Raw genomic sequence first — 17,228 nt, 5'->3', positions numbered from 1 at the left:
AAAAATTCTCTGTCTCAGCACTGAGATCGACCTTTTGATTTATTCTAAAAAACAGTATTGGTTAGGGGACCTTTAAAGAACTATAGCCATAATTTGGGAACAATGTAAAAGGGGTCACTCGTAGTGATGATGCTACAGAGAATTAACTACTGACTCTGCAGCTCCCGTCATTACAGAGCTTACAGAATTTCAGCTCATCGTTCAACTGTTTATCTTTACTGTTTCAGTTCATCCTTACAGCTCTCATGGCTGAAATGAATCAGGCCACAGCCGACAGCGTGAACATAGTGGAGCATTTAGCAGCTAAAGAGCCAGATATTTCTAAGTCTGATCTAAAGTCTTTTCACTCCTGTGTTTATGACTTAAGAATAGGTGAAAAAAGTTTTTTCCCGGATAATATTTTTTTGGTACTTTTTCATTTACAAAAGTGACTTTTTTTCTGTCAGGATCATTTTTCAAGTGTTGTAATACTAAAGTGCATTTTAGTCCTTTTTAGAACATGGGGTAGTGGTGCACTTCAGCCTCTTGTGTCCAAAACGAGTAGTACAACAACAAACACAAAAAATATTTATTACCAATCGTTTTTTTGTCTCCACCTGTTTCTCAGATGAAAATAAATAAATAAAAATAAGGAACTTAGAAAGATTATCCTGGCAAAACCTTATTTTTTTAAACCTGTTCGTACTCTTAAACAGGAGAGAGAACAATTTAGATCCGACTTAGAAAATGGATCACCAGAATGTTTTTTTTCTCACTCTCAGGGCTTCCATACAATCTTTGTTGTTCCGTAGATCAAACTTTAAAAAAAACAACCATTGGTATGGTCTTTTAAAAGTCAGCATTAAGCTGCCCTGGATTGGCATTCTAGTTTTGCAAAGAATGCCATGGTAACAGAATAAATGTCACGATTATGTAAGAACAGAACAGAAAGGTTTATCATTTTCGCTGGTAAATCTGGTCTTAAGTCACAACAGGAATCCAGAATGGGAAGAGAAAGTGAAGGTAAGACAAACAGATAAAGAAGTTATGATTAAAAACAATAAAAAGCACCTCACCTTTTTCAAGAGAAGACGTGTCTTGATATGAATCTCTTCTAACCAAAGGGTCCAAGGTGTCATAGTCCACGGTCACACAGCGTCCGTTGTGCCACAGCTCTCTGCCTGCACATGGAAATGACAAACTGGTCAGTAGTCAGTTAAACAACAATGACACACACACACACACACACACACACAAAAACCAGCTGATGCCAGAGCTCATTTTTCATTTCAAATTGGATTTTAGAAATAATGTGAGCTTTAATTTAGTTTTTTGTTTGATGTGTCTGTCAGTGTGACAGTGTGTGTGTGTGTGTGTGTGTGTGTGTGTGTGTGTGTGTGTGTGTGTGTGTCTGAAAGAGAGTGTGTGTCCTGGTTTTTCCCCGCCTGTGTTTCCCCTTTACAGTATCTCTAATCTGAATTCCTGTCAGATGTGTGTGTGTGTGTGTGTGTGTGTGTGTGTGTGTGTGTGTGTGTGTGTGTGTGTGTGTGTGTGTGTGTGTGTGTGTGTGTGTGTGTGTGTGTGATAACTGCTCATATTGCTTCCTGTTGGGAGGCGAGGAGTGTGATTGTGAGTGCTGAGGGCCAGTTTGGCTGTTCCATCCTCCTCCTGGTGTCCAACACTGCCCCCACCTGGGTGACTGTTTGTTGAACTTGCTGAATATGTTTTTCATTCATTAGTAGTGATAGTCTGTGTGTGTGGGTGTGTGTGTGTGGGTGTGTGTGTGTGTGTGTGTGTGTGGGGGGGTGTGTGTGTAATGTCTCAAACTGAGTCATTTCTGTCTATTCTGCTTGAATTAAGAGACACAGTGATGCTTGATGCAGTCTTTGTTCATCTGTAGCACCTGTAGCCCAAATAATGTGTCTGTGTGGATGAGTGTTGTCTGTGCATGTGTGTGTGTGTGTGTGTGTGTGTGTGTGTGTGTGTGTGTGTGTGTGTGTGTGTGTGTGTGTGTGTGTGTGTGTGTGGTTCTAGCAGTCCAGGTGTTTGTATGCGTCAGTTCGAGCAGTGGTTCCCAGCGAGGGGGTCAGAAGAAGATAAATTGGAGGAGTCACGAGATAAATGACAAAAAAGGAAAGCAAAAATGGCTTTTTTCTCTCCAATTTCTTCTAATCTTTACTTGTTTTCTTGTAGATTACTGGATAACGTTACTTCTAAGAGTTTTTTTTTTTTAAAGAACAACAGAAAACATTGCAACCTGCAACTTGAACAGAAAACAAAATATAATATTTACAATGCCAACTGGTGATGAGGGACTATTTTAAAGGGCCACGAGCCAAAAAGGTTGGGAACCACGGAGTTAGAGAAGATTTGTTTTGTACATTTTGGCAATCATAGGTGTAAAAGGTACACTTCTTTTAATTTACTAACTACACATTTTTCTTTACTTATCCCTAATGTTGTCTGGCCATGCAAAACGTTTTGATGCTGTCTCAGCTGTCTTTTTGCTTAAATCAATGAGATATTGCGGAGTATTGTGGGTGCAAGGCCTAAACGTAGGAAAAGTTTTTAAACCAAAATATAGTAGTGTAGATTTTGCCTGAGTACAGCCTCACAGAGCTGCAGAGCTGTAGTCTCTTGTGTCCTTTAAATAATAAAAAAAATAAAATAAAAAAGTACCAATAGGCTATATAGTGGATCCTGGATCAGAGCTTGGCAAAACCTCTAAAACAAACATCTGAAACACATTTTCACCTGCATATTTTCTCTCTGTTCTTTTATCCAGTTCCCTGTAGTAATGTCTGCTGGTGGTTATCTTATCTGCAGTCTTCAGGTTAAAAGTTTACCTGTTATCTTTTCAGGGCTGTCAGAAAGCAACAGTTCTACTTTTCCATCTTCTGTGAACCGGGGATCTGGAATATTAACACGAAAAAAAAAACTCAGACAGCTGGACAGTTCACTTGGCACGCTGGACATATTTCCATGTTCACACCTGCAGCACAGCTGATACGTTGGTTCACGTTTAGTTCAGTTGAGTCATATTTACAGTACATTGGAGGAAGAGTGAAGGATTTATCAGCTACAGATTAAGATGGATGTTGCAGCAGAGTGTGATAGTGGCAGCGTGCAGGTTATAAATACCTTCACTGGCACAGTCGAGGTCCGCCTTACAGAAGGTCAGGCTGTTTCCGTGTACGAGTCCCGTATGAAACTGGAGACGGAAGACGAGCTGCCGGCTGGCTGAGCGGCTGTTTTTATCATAACAAAGCACCTGAAACCAGAAAGAAGATCTCACAGTGTCCTCTATGTGCTGCTCTTATCTCATTCACATAGGTACAATCTATTAGAGCTAAATAAGAAGTCAGTTCATAACCACTTCCTGTCAATTTGGTTTATGAATGAGAACTGTTGAAGTTGTGATTTAGATTTTTTTTGCAGATTTTCAGTCATTTAACGATTTGTTAGTTTTATGTATTGTCATATTTTTTTTAATTAATTTCTAATTATTTTCATGAAATATTTCTCTAATAATTTCCAAGATTTGTCCTCGAAAGTAAGGATTGACTGTGGCCAGGTAGCTCAGTTGGTAGAGCAGTTGCACATATATAGAGGTGTACTCCTCAACGCAGCAGCTGCGGGTTTGACTCCAACCTGCGGCCCTTTGCTGCATGTCATTCTCCCCTTTCATGTCTTCATCTGTCCTGTGAAAATAAAGGCCTAAAAATGCCCAAAAAAAACGAAAGTAAGGATCGACCAATACTGTTTTTTCAAGGCCGATACCGGTTATTCATAGTTAAAGTGCCCATATTATGCTCATTTTCAGGTTCATAATTTTATTTTGAGGTTGTACCAGAATAGGTTTACATGGTTTAATTTAAAAAAAACACCATATTTTTTTTGTACTGCACATTGCTGCAGCTCCTCTTTTCACCCTGTGTTTTTCAGCTCTCTGTTTTAGCTACAGAGTGAGACATCCTACTTCTGTACCATCTTTGTTGGCATCTTTGTTTGTTGCGCAGTAGCTAGGTAAGGCTCACATCATCTAGCTAGCTGTTTCTCTAACTTCAGTCAGTACAAGGCAGGATTAGCCGGGAGACTTCCATCTTTGCGTGGAATACATGTAGACGAGGGACATGTAAGTAGTTCTTTTGTAGATTATGGTGAACTTGTGTGTGTTGTAGCAGTGTTTTGCCATTGAGAATGAGGGGGTTAACCGCTAGCATGGTTTAGCCCCCTCGTTTCGGCTAGAAAGCCCTGCAGATTTTGACCAGCTCACCCGGAGACTGGAGGCAGGACACATTCAGAAACAGTATCTCACTCAAAACAGTTTGTGCGTGTGGAAGCACCAGAGACACAAAATAACACCCCAAATCCCAGAAAAAGTGATTTTTTTCATAATATGGGCACTTTAATGAAACTGATATACCCAATATTTGGAACCGATATGCCTTTACAGTGAAAATGAAAATCTTTAAGTCAAAATTAAGATTTTGGAATGTTACAAACTCCCAACACAAAACTTTGTTTAAATACTTTAAGCAATTATGTAATACATTAGAAACTTTGAACATAATAGCCACTAACAGAGAGTCAGAGATTGTTGTGGGGGGGACATTAATTCAGACTCAGTGGTGAGTTAATCTGAAGCAGAGGGACAGACACAGAGCTGTAGCCGAGCCAGAGTAGCACACTTTTTAATTCATTATTTTAGCGGTTATCAGGCAAATAAAACGCTGATACAGATAATCTTCAAACTGCCTAAAAACGGCCCGATAATCGGCCAGGGCCAATAATCGGTCTATCCCTACTTGAAAGAATAATACAATTTCTTACAAATTTTAGGGGGAAAATGACAGCGTTTGGTAATTAACTAATTTTAATTAACTAATTCCAATTCATTTCTTAGGTAAACTTGAGTCTTTTAACTAGTGTCAGCTGAACATAAACAACTTCTATAGGCAAGTTTTAAATAATAGTTACATAATTCATAATTACTCAGCTTTAATTGGAGCTTTCCTTTGAAAGAAATTCCTATTTATTTTATTTATAACAATTTATATATTTTTTTTCCAGGAAACCTCTTCAAGTTATTTAGGAAATAAACATCTGTGTCACCCAAAAGATTATAAATACACAAACAAACAAAGAAATTAGTAAAATAATCTATACTTTTGCAAAAAGTCAAGTTTGCTGCAAGGTTGGCTTCTAGTAGTTCCCAATAATGAGTCATTTAGGCTACATTTTGTGCCGTATACTGCAGAAATAGAATAATGACCTTTAAATATAAACCTTAATGATAAATAAAATAATAATAATAAAAAACTCATAATGTAGTAGATCACCACTCACCATGATGTCCCCTTTGAGCAGCTGAGCTGGCTGGAGCACAATGTAGAGGCGGTCTGTCTGAGCCGCATTAACGTGGCTGAGATGGATATATAAACACACATTACACCGTATCCTCTTCTGAACAACACCCTGTCATGTTTACAGATTATTATGGGATTTCTTACTAGACTGCTGATGTGTAAACAGGCTGTAGACTCTGGTAGACTCTCAGGAAGAGACAACATGCTGCGAAGAGGAAGAGTCTCATCACAATACATTGGCAATCGTTTGACTTTTTGGACTTCAGAACACATTTTAAATTATAAGCATCTCCTTTCCTTCTTCTTCCTTAATAAGATTTAAAAAAAAAAAAAAAAAGAAGAATACAACAGGCTGGCCCTTGCTACTGCTGTTTATCTACTTAGCTTTCTCTAATTCAGATCAGACATCTGCTCCTTACCTCCATCTGGTCTTATTTTGTGAAGACCTTGAAGAACAACACACAGGAGGAAAGACGGAGAGGGTGTGTGTGTGTGTGTGTGTGTGTGTGTGTGTGTGTAATGTCTCAAACTGAGTCATTTCTGTCTCTTCTGCTTGAATTAGGATACACAGTGATGCTTGGTGCAGTCTTTGTTCATCTGCAGCACCTGTAGCCCAAATAGTGTGGATGAGTGTTGTCTGTGCATGTGTGTGTGTGTGTGTGTGTGTGTGTGTGTGTGTGTGTGTGTGTGTGTGTGTGTGTGTGTGTGTGTGTGTGTGTAGTTCTGGGAGTCCAGGTGTTTGTATGTGTCAGCGAGTCACGAGATAAATGACAAAAAAGGAAAGCAAAAATGGCTTTTTTCTCTCCAATTTCTTCTGATCTTTACTTGTTTTCTTGTAGATTACTGGATAACGTTACTTCTAAGAGTTTTTTTTTTTTTTAAAAAGAACAACAGAAAACATTGCAACGTGCAACTTGAACAGAAAACAAAATATAATATTTACAATGCCAACTGGTGATGAGGGACTATTTTAAGGGGCCACGAGCCAAAAAGGTTGGGAACCACGGAGTTAGAGAAGATTTGTTTTGTACATTTTGGCAATCATAGGTGTAAAAGGTACACTTCTTTTAATTTACTAACAACACATTTTTCTTCTTACCTCCATCTGGTCTTATTTTGGGAAGACCGTGAAGAACAACACACAGGAGGAAAGACGGAGAGGGACACATCCTCAGTCCTCCCTTTAACATGCTCCCCAGCATCCACACATACCTGAGAGCACAGAGAAATGTACAGTATTTATTCCTGTACTCTGCCGTGCCTGAATTAACCAAGTAAAGGTGCCAGTACCCTAATTAAGCGACTGCATGACCCCGAATAGTAACTGTATCTAAGGAATCTGATTTGACCTCTCTCAGTTCAAACATCCGTATTTTACGAGTTCGGAGTTTCGGGTTGTATATATACCACAACGGCATTTCAGAAAATGAAACGTTTTGTTTACTATAATGTTGTGTTTTTGTGAAATGTCGTGTTTTCTGAAATGCTGTTGTGTTTTGTCCTTCAGGTCCATATATATATATATATATATATATATATATATATATATATATATATATATATAGCCTATTTTGGTATAAATATCAGCCACAGTCTGTGATATCAGCCTATTAATAATACTGTTAATAACAATTAGAAGGGCAGATACAAATAAGAGTCTATCCAATATGTAAATGTATCTGAAATAACTTTATGAATTGATTAAAGTGTGCTTTTCATGAAGTCAGTCTCCTACCTCATTGTAGATGTATTATAGCAACTATTTCACAAGAGCATAAATCATGTGATTAGTGTCAGTCACAGCAGTCGGAGTCTACATCGAAGATCAGAGGCTAAGACCTGAACCAGAGTTGACCTTTGACCTGCAGTGATCCTGCTCAATCAACCCTGTTCTTACCGTTTCTGCGACGGGGTCATCAGAGCGGACAGTTTGTCATTGTAGAACCTCCTCATGGCAAAGTGGTCCAGAGAAAGGTCTGCACTGAGAGAGAGGCAAATACTCAGATGGTGATGCATGTAACACTCCTCAGTTCACCGAAATGACGAAATACTGTTTTCTGCTTTACCTGACTCGGTGTCTACTAATGCAAAAAATCTGCATGACTTGAACTTGTGAATCTGGTTTTAATTTTTAATTTTGTAACTTTAAAAACCATGTGATTCTCAAGCCCAGGCATACGTGCACTCACTCACAAGCACGTAGAGTGACAATGGTCACAATCAGATATTTCTCAACAATGAGTCAGCTGTTCAGCCATGAACCACACACACACACACACACACATGCCAACAGTGCAGAAATCCTCCAGATCTTCCACTTTTTCCTGCATTTTCAGTTGACACTGATTCTCCTCAAACTGACCTTTCCCTCCATCCCATGATTAGATGTGTAAATGAGGATGTTAATGACTTTTAATAAGTCACATCTAAAAGATAAAATAGACGATATATAACCACATGAACCGCAAAGGCTGTAATGTTTGCTCTAAAAATGCTTTTCATTAACATTAACAATGTGTTGTGTCTTCTAGGCCAATTAAGTAAATTACGAGTAAATACGTTATTGGTGTCCAACAGCAACAGGATCTCTGCCCCAATATCAAATAACTAGTCTAGTTCAAAGTCTCTTCAATCATCCGCCCTGCCCTTAGGCTGGTGAAGACGTGCAGCAGATAAGCCTCTGTTCACTCTATTGTTCTGTCAGTGCTCTTTGGTCTGCAAACACATCCAACAGTAAAATGTTTCATTAGGATTCACCCTTTGGGAAACAGAAAGATCTCTGCCAAATTGAATTCCAATATAGCTGTTGACTAGCCTTGATGTCAGCCAAACTTAGCCCCGCCCACAACATTTGAGGTCGGGAAATTCAGTCTGGACTTGATCCGTTGTGGAGCAACTATGCTCGAACCAGAGCTGTTTGGACCAATCAAATTGTCAGGGCGGGCTTTATACGATGACGGACAGATGATCAACAGTAACCTAAATAACCACGTCACCAAAAAGCGCTTGGGTTGAATTTGTTTACAACTCCATTGCTCTGATTGGTTGTAGGTCTATCCGTTGCTCTGATTGGTTGTAGGTCTATCCAATTGAGTGCAGAGGCATTTTCTTTCCTGGTTCGGTTGAAACACGCCCCATAATCACAGCCCAGCGGAGCAGTATCTGAGTCAGATTCTGACTAGGATCTGAGTATGACCACATCAGGCTAGCTGTTGACATATCTGGGACAAATGTTAGATGGAAGGGCATTGATATCTTATGGGGAAATCATGCAGTATGTTAAACAAGTTGACACTGAGACTAACACTGACATGGTAATGTCACACCCAAAATCTGTACAAGTATAAGAAAACAGCCACACAAATGTCTCCAAATGACAACTGTGCACGTTTGGCTAAATATATGGGCACACTAGAGTTTCTTTTACTCGTATAGGCACTGATCGGCTTGATGACCCGCATTTTATCCAGAGAGGTACAAGTGCCCATATATCTTTCACTCTATCTGTTTTATTTTCTTATATTTTTAGCCACACTCGCATCATAGCTACGGGACGGCAACGTCAGTCAGTTGTGGGTCCACCGCTTTGGTGCAGCCTGAAACTTCTTGACAACTACTGAATGGATTGGCATGAAATGTGGTGCAGACATTCACGGTTCCTGCAGGATAAATTGTCATAACTTTAGTGATCCTCTGACTTTTCATCTAGCACCATCGTCAGAACAAAATTTGAAGTTGTCCAATACTTTGGTTCAGCCTCAGCTGTACTTTGGGTTTAGTGCTAATAAGCGAATGTTAGCATGCTTACACACTAAACTATGATGGTGAACATAGTAAACCTCAGCATGTTAGCATTGTTACTGGGACCAAGCACTAGCATTTAGCTCAAGTACAGACTCACCGAGCTGCTAGCCTGACTGTTTACTGGGATTGTTGTTCGTTGCCACAAATTTTCGTTGGTTTGCAAATGATTAAAGTTAAATGCTGCTTTAGCATCCGTTAGCCCTGTACCATTTGATCCATTACTGATTAAATTCACATGGCATCAGTGTTTGTTACCTGGCTGACATGTTGCTGAAGTGGATGTAAGAAGCCACCAGAACTCCGAGCCGGCCTTTACCTCCCTGTGGAGGACAACCACAGAATCAGGATTAATAAGCTTGACATACTCTCAGACAGGGTTCAAAATGAACTTTTTCGCCCATCAGCCAAATAGCAAGTGAATGTTTAAATTTGATCAGCCACTCAATAGATTATCAATGTTTTTTTTTGGATGGTGAGTGAAGAAAATCTACAATCCATTTGCATATTTTACCAGCATTTGGCTGGCAGATGGTGCTAATTTTGAACCCTGCTCTTAGATAGTACATGGATCATTTTGTGCAGAGGAATCAGTGACGTGTACCCTGCAGTGTAGCACCAGGACGTGCTTTGGATGTGTTTGCAGCCAGTTCTTCATCGTCGTGCACACACTGAAGATCTGCTCCAGGTCAGGGGCCAGGAGATCCAGCCAACCTGTATCCAAAACCTCACAGACAACCCACGCATACTGTAACATACAGTGCATTTATTTTGTATCATCAGCAGGGTTTTGTACTTTTGCATTTTAGTAGGCTTAACCTCAATATTTGCCAGAAACCAATAAAAGGTAGGGCTGGGCGATAGGGAGAAAATCAGATATCACGATATTCTTGACCAAATACATCGATATCGATATTGCGGCGATATTCTAGGGTTGACAATTGGTGCTTTAACAAAATATCTTCACACTTAGATTTTAGATAAATAATCATCAGTAATGTGGACATAATGTCTAAGTGGGGAAAAGGAAAATAATGGAACAGCTAGAACAGTCTGGTAAGTTTAGAAAATGACATCACTTTACTATAATGCAGCCTTTAAAACCAGTAAAAGACATCACTTGTCATATCACGATATTATGATATCCAAAATCTAAGACGATATTTAGTCTCATATCACGATATCGATATAATATTGATATATTGCCCAGCCCTAATTTGCGGCAAACTTAACTGCCTCAAACAAACAAACAGAATTAAGTCATCAGTACCTTGTGGTTCATTCGGGTGAGAGTTTCGTGTTTCTGTGAGAGGTTGATGACCTGGAGAAGGGAGGAACAATTGTTTGAATGAAAAAGGAAAGAGCGGCACGAGGACAGGTACATTTTAAATTGTATTCAATATTAAAGAACGTTCAACCATATCAGTTACCCTGGAAATCCAGAGTTCTTGCGATAGCACAATTTGAATTTGCTCAGCGAGTCACTCTGGCATTCAGTAACGATGCTCATTAACTATGCCCTTGTAGCCAAGCTGCACCAATCACATCGGTGTATCTGATATAGGCGGGCCAGAGGCGAGCTAAACAGATGACGACTGATGACGAGTTTAATCTACCAGGTAGCTCCACTGGTAGCTAAGCGTATGGGGCTCTGGATACGACGCCCCGTGTATTGTTGTGATTGGTCGTAGTGTTATCCAATCGCATGCAGTGATATTTGCAGTTTAAATTTGAGATTTTCAAATGCATGCTTGGTGCCGCCCCTCGAGTTGGGCCATTTTCATTACTCATTGCCAGACCCTTAATCTTTTGGATTTGGGTCTGGATTTCCAGGGTACCATATCATCACATCTAAATGTCTAAAATGCAAATGGGACTGAAAGGATAGTGGGTGTGGAGCTGGAACTTGTTTACTTATTTACATTTTAAGAGGTTGTGATCTAAGTAAAACTAAATTCCTCATCTCACACTAAAAGTTTTTAAAGACATTGTTTTACACCATAGATCTGATTAAATAACTAATATCTCTAATGATGTTTAAATTCAGTCAAAGCAAAAACTAAAAACCTTTATTCTGTACATCCTTGAGGATTTCTTAAATCAGGCCTCATGGCACACTTGTAGCTGTGTACTTTTGTATTTTATGGCAACATGGGGAAACACTCTGCATTAAAAACAAATACAAATCGTTTTTTCATACTTCAAAGCCTAACCATACAAACTGTCACTTAAACTAGAGATTAAAACCAACTAACTTACTTTTTTTCACATATATATATCATTTTTTATATTATATACCCAAACATTTAAAATTTAGGGCGATTTTAAAAGATATCATGTATAATTTTCAAAATAAATGTCTCCTTATCCAGGATCTAATGATAGAGTGTCATACAGCATGCTGTACAAATATGTGAATTGGGGCTGGTATAATTAAATTTGACTTGACAAAGTAACCACAAAGTTGTTTGAAATGAGAGAAAGCCAATATGACTTTAGAGGAATGTGCCATTTAAGAATCTGAGGACAAATGTAAAAACATTTTTTTAATTATTGTACGTTATTGAGGTACTTGAACTTAACATGAGTACTTCCATTTCATAGTTACTTCTACTCCACTACACAGGAAAATAATGTACTTTATATTCCACTACATTGATTTTAAAGCCTTGATTCAGAAAAATATAAAGCCAAACATTAGTCCCACCTTTACCAGCAACAATACCAAAGTGATACATACAGTACATTAATGAATCAATAACTGTAATCCAATAATACAAAAGGCATTTTTCTGAATTAGGCCATTCTGAATAATGAGTACTTTTATTTTTGGTACCGTTAGTAGGCTATATTTCAATGACCCAACCGCTCACCAGGAGCCAGGTTCTGTCCGAGGTTTCTGTCTGTTAAAAGGAAGTTTTACTTCGCCACTGTTGCACCAAATGCTTGATCTTGGAGGGAATGGTTGGGTCTTTGCAAAATTATAGTGTGGTCTAGACCCCCTCTATCTGTATTGTCCTGAGAAAATTTAATTGAACGCTAATGCTTTCACTCAAGTAACATTTTTCAAGTTCTGAGCACTTTTTTTCCCATCTCACCATGTAGTGGTGTCCATGCTTGGACTGCAGCATGTGAATAATCTCCTCCAGGTTCTGCACGTAGAGCTCTTCTGGACATTCGGAAGGGCAGAAAATGGTGATGATGCGTTCTGTGATGTAGGTCAGATCGATTCGCTGCGGTTCCTCCATGACTGATCTCGGTCACATGGGCGCCCTACAGGACATGAAATGCAGGGTGTGTGAGAATGAAAGGTCTTGGAAATTTGAGGGAAGTGAGAATTTTTCACTCCAGGTCAGCAGATGTTTGCAGAGCATTTATCTGTGTGTGCCGTATCAGCTGGAACTCCAAGTGAGGCATTGCAAATATGTTTGACCCACACAGATATGCGAGTTCAAATCCGGTCAGCCTTATTAAACCTCAAATCCTTTTACAGGATGTGATGCTAAAACAAAGTGGGGCCAAGGCCAAACAAAATGAGGAACGCAACCAAAAGCTGAGTCATTGGAAACTTTCACTGAGCTTGTGACCAAAGGAGAGGTGATGATGAGTCACAGAAGGATAATGCTGCCTAAACACCAGAACGTTACCTCATTACTCATCAGCACAAACACACTAAACTAAAGCACAGATTCTGACCAGGCCAGAAAATCATCACCTCAGAATGATAACATCCTATCTGACTTGAGTTATTCATCTGACTGTAATGTTTTGTCTGGGTTTATTTTGAACTGCATTGGTGGTTCTATAATTTAAAAAAAGGAAAAGCTCTATCTCCAAAGCAATTCTCTAATTCACTTCTATAAAGTTCCAACTAGGAACTAAGTTCTGCCTCTTTACCGTGCTGCCTCATGATTAGGTCATCATTTTGGGATTATGGTAGTCTCGCATTGCCAGACCTTCCTCCACAGGGCTGCGAGGAGGGTCTGGCTAGTCCACACAGCAATCCGGGATGGGAGAAAACCGTGCTCTGGTTTATTGGCATTTCTTTAAACCAATCACAATCGTCATGGGCGGCGCTAAGCGATGGATGGAGTCACGGTGCCTCTGCAAAATAGCCTCGGGAAGGAACTTGTTTTGGTGGAACGTGTACGTTCAAAGTTTGTTTTAGTCGTGCAACAGAAAACTCAGATTGGACAGATAGTCTAGCTAGCTGTCTGGATTTACCCTGCAGAGATCTGAGGAGCAGTTAACCGATAGTCCTCAGAAACACACAAAGAAAGCGGAAGGTGACGGACATCCGAAAATGGAAATCTGCCGAAAGAGTGATATCCGGCGGAATTTCAGGCAGAACGAGAGCAATCCTGAAGTGGATCGTCGTGGATATCGAGTAGGTTAAAAGAGCTGGAAAGATTGTGAAATCGTGCTCGAATAGAGATTTTAAGACCTCAAAATTTATAATTTTATCAAAGGCCGTCTCAATGACACAGACTCAGTCAAATCTTGTTTGTAAAAGCTGAATTTTACTACGAGCTAGCAGCTAGAATGAATGTTATTATTACTAACACAAAGTTACTGAGTTAGAGGTGACAGCAATTAGGCCAAATCTTAAAGGAATAGTTTGACATTTTGGGAAATACCCTTTTTTCTCTTTCTGGCTGAAAGTTAGCTGAGAAGATTGATACACAGCCAGCAACAGATTATCTCAGCGTTTCACTGGGTGGTACGTGCCAGACTATTTCTTGGCACGATCCCTAACATAAGCTCCCGTAAAACCACAGTTTCTTCATTTTTACACTGTGGTTTTTATGTGGATTTAACAAAACACATATCATGTTCATTTGTGAGCTTTAGAGCTGCTTTTAGGCTGATTTTGGTTACCTTTGGATAGAGCCAGCCGAGCTGTTTCTACCTGCTTTTAGTCTTTGTGCTAAGCTAACTAGCTGCTGCATGCAGCTGCACATTTATTGTACATACTTGGGTGAGTGGTGAGAATGAGATCTTAACTCATAACTCCCAATACTTTTGCCTTTGTACATTAAAACAAAGAGTAAGTAACTGTCTGTTTTTTCAGACCTGAGTTGTCAGTATTAGAAGATAATATCTGAGCCTGTTCTTAGAAATCCCATGTAAAAATACAATGTCATTTTGAAATGACATATTTAGAGTATCTTTACTGTTATTTTGACCTTACAGACTCCACGTCCTGAAGACCTAAAGAATGTGACATCCTGCCACATTCTTCTGTAAACCGTGGACGGGATACTTCTGTGGTATCTGGGCTCTGTGTTAGCATATACGGAGCAGGGAAATGACACGCGTGTTAGTGCTTGTCTGTCGGGAGTGAGATCAACAGACGAGTGTACAAAGAGCTGTGGTTAACCTCGCCTTCACCCTGACCATGTGACCACAGCAGAGTAAACAGTGATACAACCATTTTCACCACTGCAACGTACAAGAATAACCTGCTGGGAACCACTGCAGCCAGAATGAAAACACACTCAGGTTCAATCCTGTCACCCCATTTTCTTAGTTATTATCCTTTAATGTGAGCAGATGAATTGTGTGGGGTCAGCCTTATGTTCCCACAGCCCAATGGTCCCACAGCCCTATGTTCCCACAGCCCAATGGTCCCACAGCCCAATGGTCCCATAGCCCTATGTTCCCACATTTCTAAGAATTTAATTTTTCACTGAAAATTAGGCCCTATGTTCCCACAGCCCTATGTTCCCACATTTCTAGGACATTTTCAAAATTAGGTCTTGTGTTCCTACATTTCCCTTCAAGGGTTAGGGTTAGGGTGAGTAAGGCGAAAATAGGGCCTAATTTTGGAAAAAAATCTTAGAAATGTGGGAACTGTGATAACATAGGGCCTAATTTTGAAAGAAATCTTAGAAATGTGGGAACATAGGGCTGTGGGAACATAGGCACGCTATCAATTGTGTTGATGGCTTATTTTGGGTGCTAATACAGTCTACAGTGAACCAAATACTGTAGTATAATTTGCGTAATGAAAAGGTCTCCATTTGCGGCCGTTGAGATTGCAACACAACCCTGGATATTACCAAAATGGGGTCAAAAGTGTTTTCAAATGTCTGCGGTTTAGGGGCTCTGAAACACCGGAGCAGTGTGAATGCGAGGTGTAAACGTAGCAAAAGATGTTCGTTTTTAAACCAAAACGTAACAGTGTAAATGTAGCCTAAATATCAACAGTTCAACAAGTATGAAAAATCTTAACAACATCCACTTTGAGGAACCTGAATAGCTCACCTGAATAGCTCACCTGGTAGAGCGTGTGACCCATGTGCAGAGGCTTAGAGCTTGACGCAGCGGCCGCAGGTTTGATTCTGTCCTGTGGCCTTTTGCTGCATGTCTTTCCCCCTGTTTCTACCCTGTCATGTCTAAGCTGTTCTATCAAATAAAGGCCTAAATTGCCCCCCCCAAAAAAAAAATATATATATACATATATATATCCACTTTTATTACATTGACAATTGATGAAGGGGTATGTGAGTTCATCTGACAGGGCTGTGGGGGTACCCCAGAACAGAAAGGTGGGGAACCACTGCCTTACATGTAAGTCACCAAAATGTACCTATAAACAACAGTTTACTCATTAGCCAAATTCAGAAAATAAATGTTCTTGTCTTTTAATTTTCTCCTTTTTCTTTCGGTTTTATGAGTAAAAGCTAGTGAAATAAAGAGACCAATCAGGACTCACTAGTGCTATGACAAAGACTTGATCCCTCACCAGCTTCCCACCCAAGCTCAGTGGGCCCGAGCCAGAAGCAAAATTTGTCCCATGAACCATAAGTAACTACCACCTATATGTGTGTTCAAATGGTACGCATCTGGGCCCCAGGCCATGGGTGAAAAACGTACTTTCCAATAAAAACATGCACTCCTCCTGTACTAGTGCTGTTTCTGAGAGTGGATGATGTGTCCTTGCTGAAACGGTTGACAGGGCTGGGCAAACAATCTTAATGAGTGACTACTCTCCAATTATGTATTTCTGCTCTGTTTTTTCAAATTTTTTAGACTTGCAAAAATCTAAATTTGTCAGCGCTCCGCCTGAGGAACCAAGACAAACGGAAGTGAGTGATTTAACCACACACACACACACACACACACACACACACACACACACACACACACACACATTGCTATAGGGAGAGCTGCTTCGCTAAGTCCTTGAGCTTGAACTCGCCACATCTAATTATAGTCTCTATTTTCCATTTTAAGGAAAGGATTCTGAAATGGATTAGCCATCTTTGTTTCTGCCTTTTCTTTCCTTCTGGCTTCTTAAACGCAGCAGGAATAGAGCCATCGGTTTTAATTCAACTGACACATTCTTTGAAAGTGAAAGTGTTAGCGCAAAATACCAGAACTGAAATTGACAGCAGCCCGTCACCGTAACCAGCTATTGTCATCCTCCAGCGTTTTCTCCATTTAGATCCTCTTCCACTCTGTTGTTTTTTTTTTCTCTTTTCCTGAAGGCTTTTCATTAGAGCAGTAAACTAATCTCCCTTTAGTCCATCTGATCCCCACAGAGAGAAAGAGTTGTACAATCTTATTTCCTATTATTGAAATAAACTGCCAGCAGGGTGAGCTCATTTCATTTAATTCCACTTGTTCCAAGGATACCACAATCAATTAGGGCTCCATCTCATTAGTATCAAATTCATGTCACTGTAGGAAGTTCATTTGCATTGGTAGTAAGTGTAATCATGACACCCCCACAGGCAGGGTTTTTCACTTGTCCTTAGAAAAGTAGGCTTTTAAGACTTAATGACCTCTTATAATGGACTGAATCCCAGTGGAAACACGTCTGCTGGGGCTAAGTGTCTTAATGTGTCAGTAGGCTAATCCCCCTCCCCTCAGTACATCTGCAGGGAGGCACTTCCAACTATGAATCCCCCTGAGATTTACCATCCATCACATGGTCCTTTGTTTTCTAAACAGTGGTGGTCTACAATGACATTTGGAGCAGCATCGGTGGCCGTATAACATTCAAGGAAAGAAAAAAAACACGTCCCAGGTGAATGAACGCATGAACCGGCCATGCTGAAAAAGGGAGAAGCC

At 39.9% G+C, this 17,228-nt stretch overlaps 1 protein-coding gene across 1 annotated transcript in view; it reads right to left on the bottom strand.

Annotated features, from left to right (window-relative positions):
* si:ch211-191a24.3 (tensin-3) overlaps positions 1 to 17,228 on the bottom strand; it is a 60,765-nt gene that overhangs the window by 43,176 nt on the left and 361 nt on the right. Inside the window, exons 3-13 of the mRNA XM_039811274.1 lie at positions 12,248 to 12,422; positions 10,420 to 10,470; positions 9,754 to 9,876; positions 9,408 to 9,472; positions 7,246 to 7,329; positions 6,448 to 6,560; positions 5,493 to 5,553; positions 5,329 to 5,404; positions 3,121 to 3,250; positions 2,826 to 2,891; positions 1,056 to 1,160 (exon numbers count right to left, since the gene is read on the bottom strand). Of these exons, the coding sequence (XP_039667208.1) occupies positions 1,056 to 1,160; positions 2,826 to 2,891; positions 3,121 to 3,250; positions 5,329 to 5,404; positions 5,493 to 5,553; positions 6,448 to 6,560; positions 7,246 to 7,329; positions 9,408 to 9,472; positions 9,754 to 9,876; positions 10,420 to 10,470; positions 12,248 to 12,397 (1,024 nt within the window). The 5' untranslated portion in view covers positions 12,398 to 12,422. The remainder of the gene's footprint in view (positions 1 to 1,055; positions 1,161 to 2,825; positions 2,892 to 3,120; positions 3,251 to 5,328; positions 5,405 to 5,492; positions 5,554 to 6,447; positions 6,561 to 7,245; positions 7,330 to 9,407; positions 9,473 to 9,753; positions 9,877 to 10,419; positions 10,471 to 12,247; positions 12,423 to 17,228) is intronic.

This window comes from Perca fluviatilis, chromosome 9 (assembly GCF_010015445.1).
Source record: "Perca fluviatilis chromosome 9, GENO_Pfluv_1.0, whole genome shotgun sequence".
NCBI classification, from domain to species: domain Eukaryota; kingdom Metazoa; phylum Chordata; class Actinopteri; order Perciformes; family Percidae; genus Perca; species Perca fluviatilis.
This window is presented reverse-complemented; position numbering and strand designations above follow the sequence as displayed.